Consider the following 10,000-nt stretch of genomic DNA (forward strand, 5'->3'; position numbering starts at 1 on the left):
TTTAGATTCAACAACAGCTGCCCTGATTAGACGAGCCAAACAATCCTCATTTGCATCAGCACCAATATTCACAACACTTCACATTTTTCACATTTTATGTCACAGCCTTATTTCATAATGGAATAAATTCATTTTTTTCCTCAAAATTTTACACACTATACCCCATAATGACAATGTAATATGTTTTTTTGTTTTTATAAAAACGCAATCTTATTTCATCCATCCATTTTCTACGGCTTATTCCCTTCGGGGTCGCGGGGGGCGCTGGAGCCTATCTCAGCTACAATCGGGCGGTATAAAAAATATAAAAAATAAATACTATTAAGTGTTCACAGTATTTGCTCAATACTTGTTCATGCACTTTTGGCAGCAATTACAGCCTCAAGTATTTTTTTTTAATATACAGTACAGCAATCCCACAAGCTTGACAAACCTATCTTAAGGCAGTTTCGCCCATTCTTCTTGGCAGCACCTCTCAAGCTCCATCAGGTTGGATGGGAAGCGTTGGTTTTTATCCAAGATGTCTTTGTACATTGCTGCGTTTTTCTTAGTCTAGTCAGAGAGGTGACCAAGAACCCGATGGTCACTCTGTCAGAGCTACAGCATTTCTCTGTGGAGAGAGGAGAACCTTCCAGAAGGACAACCATTTCTGCAGCAATGCACCAATCAGCAGCTGTATGGTAGAGTGGCCAGACGGAAGCTATTTCCAAGTAAAATGTTTGCCAACATGCACCTGAGAGACTCTCAGATCATAAAAAAACAAAATTATCTGGTCTGATGAGACAAAAAGTGAACTCTTTGGCGTGAATGCCAGGCATCATGTTTGGACGGAACCAAGCACTGCTCATCACCAGGCCAACACCATCCTTACAGTGAAAACCATGGTGGTGGCAGCATCATGCTATGGGGATGTTTTTCAGCAGCAAGGACTGGAAGACAAGTGATGATAGAGGGAAAGATGAAAGCAGCAATGCACAGAGACATCCTGGATGAAAACCAACACTTCCCATTCACCCTAACGGAGCTTAAGAGGTGCTGCAAAGAGGAATGGGCGAAACTGCCCAAAGATAGGTGTGCCAAGCTTGTGGCATCGTATTCAGAAATACTTTTGGCTGTAATTGCTGCCAAAGGTGCATCAACAAAGTATTGAGTACATTATGTGAATACTATTGTACCTGTGATTTCTTAGTTTTTTAGTTTTAATAAATGTGCAATATTAGGGGGAAAAAATCACATTGTCATTATGTCGGTAGAATGTATTCAATTGTGGAATAAAGCTTCAACATAAAATGTGGAAAAAGTGAAAGTTGTGGATATGTTCCAGATGCACTGTAAATAACCACCACCTACTTTTATTTTTGTAAAAGGGCCTTAAGGTGTTAGCATAAGTGAACGCAATTTATGACTGTGCTCTGTTCTTTCAGGTGTATGCATTGACATTAATTATGTTTTTGTCTTTCCTAGATCTCCACCATCCCGCTGGGACTTTCCTAAATTGTTGTGCTCCAGAGGAAGACAGGGTGCCAACTGACATCATGAGTGTGTCCTCCGCTTGCTTCAAACAACATCCCAGCTAAAACAAATTTGGCTGTTCCTTGTCTGACCTGAGAAAATTCCCTGAAACTGGATTCCAGAGAAAAAGCTCCAATATTCTGGGTCCTGGAGAGACCAAAAGGCTTTTAAGGAAATCACTATACCCTCCCCTTTTCTGTTATACTCCTCTTATTTGTATTCCATTCCTCTAAGTCCTAGAGGCACCAACTGATGGAGGGACGGAGGAGAGTTAGGATGAAGACAAAGAATTAAATCAGGGAGATCTGGAAAAATAACTGCTGAGTCATTAGGAAAATTGTGGGGGAAAAGGATCCCTGCTAGGCTTTTTTTCTTGGGTAGCTACAAGAGAGAATAATTGTTGCTCACAAATCTATCCACGGCAGCAGAAAAAAGTCCTACCTCTGCATCATTTAGAGCCTCAGAACGTCAATCATGATAAGCGGCGCACGATTTCTGTGTTGGCCCTTGTTGCCACTGGCCTTCCTCAGCCTGTTCTCTATAGTGAGGATGCTGGAGTTTGGGGGGGCGCCTGGTCAGTGGGCACGCTACGGCCGCTGGGAGGCCGGCTCGGTGGGTGAGTTGAGCTTCAGCTTAAAGACCAACATCAGCAAAGCTTTAGTACTCTACCTGGACGATGGCGGCAACTGTGACTTCCTGGAGCTGCTGATTGCTGGGGGGCGCCTCCAGCTGCGCTTCACAATCCATTGCGCTGAGCCGGCTATTCTACACATGGAGACACCGATCAGCGACGACCGCTGGCACATGGTCTTGCTCACCCGCAACTACCGGGAGACCCTCTTAATGGTGGACGGTGAGACCAAAGTGGCTGAAGTAAAGTCCAAGCGGAAGGAAATGGCTGTGGTCAGTGACATGTTTGTGGGTGGGATACCGCCTGACGTGCGCCTCTCCGCGCTTACCTCTAGTACGGTCAAGTATGAGCCCCTCTTCAGGGGGTTGATCTCCAACCTGAAGGTGGGAGAGACGCCGCCCACTCTGCTGAATAGCCAGGGCATACAGAGCGACTTGGAGTACTTGTGTACCAAACAGAACCCATGCTTCAATGGAGGCTTTTGCTCCATCCAATATGGAGAGGTTCACTGTGACTGCACCCATACTCGCTTCAAGGGGAAGTACTGCAAAGAAGGTAAGCACACTTACTATTGTTGCTATCATAGATATGGTTTCAAAAGTGGCTTTACTTTTATCATGCTGTCTGGATAAAACCGTGCTGGAGCACATGTTGAAAAAATTTAATGAAAACAAAGGCTGTGTTCACATGTGCCGTTTGATACTGTAATGCAAACTATTTTAGTGCGATTCGTTGCCGTTCACACTGCTATTTTTGTCATTGGACTAAAGATTGCAGTAAAATTACATACTGTATATGAAGTAAGGATTTTGTTAGAGAGCTTTCATGACATTATGTTAAACAGATCAAATAGATGCTGGGTTGAATATTTTGGTTATTTTAACATTCTGCTATTATACTATTTTAGATTTCAAAAAAAGCTTCTTAGATATACAGTGAACTTCCAAAGAGTGCCGTCACATGCACAGACAACAATGCCAACCCCTTGGTGTGTAGAATTTCAAGTGAACCGGAATGCACCATCCATTGCAAGCACGCATCTCTCAAGCAATTTGGTTAGGGTGATCACATTTGTACTTGACCAAACAAAGAGTACTAGCAGAGCAAACTCACCAGAGTTCCTTTCAACCCAAACAGACATGTAGTCTTATGTATTCTTAATAAAACTTAAGCTTTGTGATAGAAGTTATAGTAGTTATTGTTTGTTTGAGTTGTTCAAGGATATTGTAGAAACATTTAATAGAACTGAATAGGACGGCGTGGCTTGGGTGGAAGAGCGGCCTTGCCAGCAACCTGAAGGTTCCTGGTTCGATCCTCGGCTTCACCCTCGTCACGTCCGTTGTGTCCGTGGTTAAGTCCTTGCATGGCAGCTCCCGCCATCTGTGTGTGAATGGGTCAATGTGGAAATGGTATTAAAGCACTTTGAGTACCTCAAAGGTAGAAAAACGCTATACAGCTACCGTATTTTTCGGACTATAAGTCGCAGTTTTTTTCATAGTTTGGCAGTGCGACTTATATATGTTTTTTTCCTTCTTTATTATGCATTTTCGGCAGGTGCGAATTATACTCCGGTGCGACTTATACTCCGAAAAATACGGTATAACCCATTTACCAACATACCACTGTATGTATGTATGTATGTATTTGCTGGCTTTTTAGAAGGTAACCTGCACTGAGGCCACACATGATTGATTTCCTTGGTGCAAGGCAGTCAGATGGAGGACAAGGAGGGCTCAGGGTTAAACTCTGGTTAAAGCCATCCAGGCCCCAGAGGAAGGAGGTTGCTCTCTGATAGAGGGCACATGCTTTTCTGCTTTTTGCACCCTTACTTCTGAGGCGCATCTTGAATTATTGAAATGTTTTAATAGATGTGACTGGATGAGTCATGCAGGAATCTTAGAAATCACAGATGGCAGAATGTTGGATGTATCAAAGATGTTTGGCTCCTTTCTTTGCATGCCTATTGTCTCTTAGCTGCTCCTGCCTTCATGTGCTCGTGTGCTGTCAGTTCATGTCAAACTCTGTTATGTTTTAAACCGCCTCCTTCCACCTTCACTGACACATCCCATTTCCATATCTTGTGTTGCACATTCATCCATCTCGCCACGGTCCGCACCCCTCCCCTCTCAAGGCTATCTGGGTCCTCCATCTCTTCTTTGCCTCCCAACAAGTCATTCTCTCGCAGTTCACTCCACTTATCTCTTTTCACCTTTGCCCACTGTCAGCACTTCCCACTCCTGCGGCTCTTACATTCACCTCCCCCTGCCTTTCACGCTGGCAAATTCAGAAATAGATTTTGCTTCTGTAAATCATTTGTAATAGGGCAAAAGTACCGATGTGAAGTCACAGTATCTTAGCTGCAATCACTATATGCCTCAAAAATGATGTCACAAAAAAGGTAGATCGACCACCTAGATGGGCTATAGTACTTTATAAGCTTTTTGAGAAACAATAATACAAATTACACAAAAAACAAAAGGCATTCTGATTACATGACAAAACTTTACAATTTGAAATACTGTAATAATTACCAAAAACCCACATCTATTTTGTACTGTATACAACTTGTCCTCCATTGGGTCACACGCAAATTGAAGCCTATCAAAGTTCTGGGCAAGAGGAGATGTACACCGTGGACTGATCAATACTCGGGTGTCCCGTTATAACTTTTTCACTTCTGCTACAATACCGATGTCAAAGCCTTGATTATTAGTAGATACCAATATTAATCTGATATGATGTCAGCACCAATCATAGCACATATATTACAGGACATATTAAAAGACTTGAAGTGAAAAAGTGAAATTACTCAGATAGATAGGTAGATGTATGAAAATTACTATCCTATTTAACAATTTAAATGGACTTATGCTGTCTTTGAAATAAGTCAATGTGTTTTTGGCGACGCCTAGTGGTCACAATAATTCAAAAAGTTTAGCCGATGACTCACAACACAGTTGAATGATCCAGACCCGTTTGTTGGTGGGTACATACTAGAGATGCGCGGATAGGCAATTATTTCATCCGCAACCGCATCAGAAAGTCGTCAACCATCCGCAATCCACCCGATCTAACATTTGATCAGAACTGCATCCGCCCGCACCCGCCCGTTGTTATATATCTAATATAGACGATGCAAGGCATTAGTGAGGTTATAAAGCTTTTGCCTGTTAAAGAAAGGAGACTGATCCAACGCAGCACAGACATTCGCGTGCCACGCTGTCACGACCCAGACGCACACCAGTGCGCAATCATATGGGAGCCGCGCTGAGCGCACCTCCAAGCGCGTCTCACTGCCGGCGACGGCCGGGTATATGGGCCCGACGCTCCAGCGCCATCCATTTTCAGGGCTAGTTGATTCGGCAGGTGGGTTGTTACACACTCCTTAGCGGGTTCCAACTTCCATGGCCACCGTCCTAGCTGCTGTCTATATCAACCAGGGTGAGCCCCACCCCTTTCGTGAGCGCACTGCGCGCGGAGTGACCCCTGTTACGCGCCCCCGGCAACAGGGGTGGCGGGCAGGTAAACTGCGCGGGCGGAGCGCGCGGAGTGACCCCTGTTACGAGCCCCCGGCCACGGGGGTGGCGGGCAGGTAAGCTGCTTACCTGCTGCACGTGACGCCGGCCGCGGCGAAGGCGGACGAGGCGGGGTGTCGGTGCGGTGGCCGCGGTGGTGACCCTGGACGTGCGTCGGGCCCTTCTCGCGGATCGCCTCAGCTACGGCTCCCGGTGGGGCCCTCTCGGGGGAAGGGGCCTCGGTTCCGGACCCCGGCGAGGCGTCGGGGGCCTTCTCCGCTCCGTAAAAGTGTCCATCTCTTTTCTTTTTGGCATATGCAGCAGGTGCCTGCTCGTTTTTCGTATGTGGGTAACAACATTTAACTATGTATATATATTTCCGAATTGGTTTAACTGCCACCCGCCTGAATCTATTTAAAATCTTTTTTTTTTTAATTTCAATCGCCCGACCCGACCCGACCCGCTGATGAAATCTAATTTTTTTAAATTTCATCCGCCCGAAACCGCGCATCTCTAGTACATACATAACAATATGTTGGTACCGGATACCAAAATGTATTTCGATATGTTTCGATACATTATTACTTCACCAAATAAAGGGGACCACAAACATTGGCATTGCTTTTATTTTAACAAAAAAAATTATGATACATTAAACATATGTTTCTTGTTGCAAATAAAGAACAATTTTGGAATCAAATAGCATGGTGAACATACTAGAAAACTTAACTTTTACTACTAAGTAAGCAAACGGGTTACAAAGACTCCTAATTAGTCTGCTGACATATGCAGTAACATATTGTGTCATTTCTCATTGTATTATTTTGTCAAAATTATGAGGGACAAGTGGTAGTCAATGGATTATTAATCTACTTGTTCATTTATTGTTTTTTTGTGGGGTTTTTTGTGTTTTTTTTTGTCCTGTCCAGCTTCTCAGACAAATCATATAGTTGATTTAGATGCCCTTATCGGCTGTTCAGATTTACTTTACAAAAGAGAAGTGTGGGATACTTCTCTTGTTGCCTTATTTATATATGACTTTATTAAATGTATTTATATTAGCTTTTGGTGCAGCCGGGCCGGAGCAGGAGGGGATAGAAAGAGAAAAAAAGGAAGACAGAGGAGGAAAGTGTGGGGACAAGAGGGGGATAAGACAGAGAGACAAAAACAACAGCAAACACAACAATAACAACAACAATAGAGCAACATCAGCAAATATGATATGTACAAATATGATGGTAAAAGTGATAGCAAAGAAGCAGTTAGCAAAATAAATAATACAGAAATACAAATACCAATAGAAATAGCGATAATGATAATGAACAATATCAATAATTTACCTCTATTATCAACAATACAGTTGTTCAAATGCAACAATACATATACGTAATGATAACTAGAGATACAAAAGAAAGCAGAAAAATGGAGGGGAAGAAAGAGAAGCAACCTATATTAGCCTTGTAGATTGTTATAGAATACAATAGGTTAAGCTTTGTCAGTGTGCCATGTGTTATCCAGTTTACCCAAGGGCAGGGGTCGGCAACCCGCGGCTCCGGAGCCGCATGCGGCTCTTTGATTACTCTGATGCTGCTCAACTGCATACTTGCCGACCCCTCCAATTTCTCCGGGAGGTTTCCGGATTTCAGTGCCTCTCCCGGAAATCTCCCGGGGTAAATATTCTCCGATTTTCACCCGGATAACAGTATTGAGGCTGTGCCGTGATGACACTGCCTTTAACGTCCTCTACAACATGTCGTCGCGTCCGCTTTTCCACCATGCTATCTGCGTGCCGGCCCGGCCACATGTAGTATGCGGCCACTGCTTGCACACGTAAGTGACTGCAAAGCATACTTGGTCAACAGCCATACAGGTTACACTGAGGGTTGTGATATAAACAACTTTAACACTCTTACTAATATGCGCCACACTGTGAACGCACACCAAACAAGAATGACAAACACATTTCGGGAGAACATCCGCACTGTAACACAACATAAACACAACAGAACAAATACCCAGAATCCCGCTACCACCAACACCCCCCCCATCCAACCCCGCCCACCTCAACCGACTCACGGGGGTGTATAATGTAGCCTGGAGGAGTTAGGGATGCATGGGATTCTGGGTATTTGTGCTGTTGTGTTTATGTTGTGTTACAGTGCGGATGTTCTCCCGAAATGTGTTTGTCGTTCTTGTTTGGTGTGGGTTCATAGTGTGGCGCATATTAGTAAGAATGTTAAAGTTGTTTAAACGGGCACCCTCAGTGTGACCTGTATGGCTGTTGAACAAGTATGCCTTGCAGTCACTAATGTGTGTCTGCAGAAGCTGCATTCAACATGTGACTGGGCTGGCAAGCTGTTTGTACAGGTTGTAGAGGGCACTAAAGGTAGTGCCACCATAGCACGCCCTTATTATTGTTGTTTGGGTGAAAATCAGCAGATAATCGAGAAAATAGTTACTCTGAAATTCGGGAGTCTCTCGGAAAAATTGGGAGGGTTGGCAAGTATGATGCTGTCAAGCGGCATTCATATAAAACTCGCGGGCCGCACTAACATTACATTTTCATTTTAAGGTGCGGGCCGCGTGTCTGAGACCCCTGGTTAATACATAGCACAAAGCAAAAAAAAACTTTGTATGCAGTGTTATTTCATTTTAAATTTCAAAAGAGTTTTGTGGCTCCCATTGTTTTCTTTATTTTGTGAAACGGGTCAAAATGGCTCTTTGAGTGGTAAAGGTTGCCGACACCTGTCCTAGGGTAACAACGTTAATTTATGTTTGATGAAACGTGATTATGTGCATGAGTGTATGTATGTATATGTACTTGTATATGTACAGTATGTTTGTACAGTGAATTTATATGTACAGAATGTGTATAGTATGTTGTGTGTGTTGTTCATTTATGGTTAACATAGGGTTTATTTTCTGTTTTAACATGTTCCATCTACACTTCTTTTAAAATGTAGGCACTTATTCCTCTGTTGTTTGGATACTTGACCTAAATGTTGGGTGATACCACCAATACAGGCATCGATCCGATACCAAGTAGTCATACATTGGTCATATTTAAAGTCCTAATGTGTCCAAGGACGTATTTCCTGAGTTTATAAAAATTTAAAAAGTAGAAAAGATTTTGGGATTATAAAACATCTCGATGTAATCATTGTAATATCAACTAGATACGGCTCTTGTACTCTATCGTTACAATCGATATCTGTGTAGACCCACCCTTTTGTTTACATTCAGGAGTGCTAGCTTGCTGTTAGCGGTGAGTTATTGTGTCCTCTTACGGTGTGTGGTGAAGCATGTTTAGCTAATCCTTGTCCTGCAGGGATAATACTGATAATGTAGTTTATTTGTCACCATAGAGGTGAGGATTAGTGATTTAGAAGTAGCTAAAACACTATGGAGGGACGTTAGCCGCTAGCTAGCTATGTTTTAAACCACCACTCGCAGAGCAGTGTTTCAGTGTTTATAGCTCCACCTTTATGGACGACGTGGCTTGGTTGGTAGAGCGGCCGTGCCGGGCAACTTGAGGGTTCTGCCATCCTAGCCACTGCTGTTGTGTTCTTGGGCAAGATACTTTACCCACCTGCTCCCAGTACCAAGCACAATGGTTTGCATGTAACTTAGATAATGGATTTCACCATGTAAAGCGCTTTGAGTCACTAGAGTCACCAAACACTGGCTCACCTGCACTGGCTTCCTGTGCATTTAAGATGTGATTTTAAGGTTTTACTACTTGCGTATAAAATACTACACGGTCTAGCTCCATCCTATCTTGTCGATTGTATTGTACTATATGTCCCGGCAAGAAATCTGCGTTCAAAGAACTCCGGCTTATTAGTGATTTCCAGAGCCCAAAAAAAGTCTGCGGGCTATACAGCGTTTTTTATTCGGGCTCCAGTACTATGGAATGCCCTCCCGGTCACAGTTAGAGATGCTACCTCAGTAGAAGCATTTAAGTCCCATCTTAAAACTCATTTGTATACTCTAGCCTTTAAATAGACCCCCTTTTTAGACCAGTTGATCTGCCGTTTCTTTTCTTTTCTGCTCTGCCCCCCTCTCCCTTGTGGAAGGGGGGGCACAGGTCCGGTGGCCATGGAAGAAGTGCTGGCTGTCCAGAGTCGGGACCCGGGGTGAACCGCTCGCCTGTGCATCGGTTGAGGAGATCTCTGCGCTACTAACCCGTCTCCGCTCGGGATGGTCTCCTGCTGGCCCCACTATGGACTGGACTCTCACTATTATGTTAGACCCACTATGGACTGGACTCTCACTATTATGTTAGACCCACTATGGACTGGACTTTCACAATATTATGCTAGACCCACTCGACATCCATTGC

General features: G+C 43.8%; 1 protein-coding gene across 7 annotated transcripts in view; it reads left to right on the forward strand.

Moving 5' to 3' along the window:
• Nucleotides 1-10,000, forward strand: part of LOC133606397 (neurexin-2-like) — an 873,942-nt gene that overhangs the window by 114,994 nt on the left and 748,948 nt on the right. For all 7 annotated transcript variants that reach the window (XM_061960335.2, XM_061960334.2, XM_061960329.2 and 4 more), the window contains exon 2: nucleotides 1,465-2,698. In XM_061960335.2, coding sequence (XP_061816319.1) covers nucleotides 1,987-2,698 — 712 coding nt within the window. In that variant the 5' untranslated portion in view covers nucleotides 1,465-1,986. The remainder of the gene's footprint in view (nucleotides 1-1,464; nucleotides 2,699-10,000) is intronic.

The sequence above is a fragment of the Nerophis lumbriciformis genome, linkage group LG05, assembly GCF_033978685.3.
Source record: "Nerophis lumbriciformis linkage group LG05, RoL_Nlum_v2.1, whole genome shotgun sequence".
NCBI lineage: Eukaryota > Metazoa > Chordata > Actinopteri > Syngnathiformes > Syngnathidae > Nerophis > Nerophis lumbriciformis.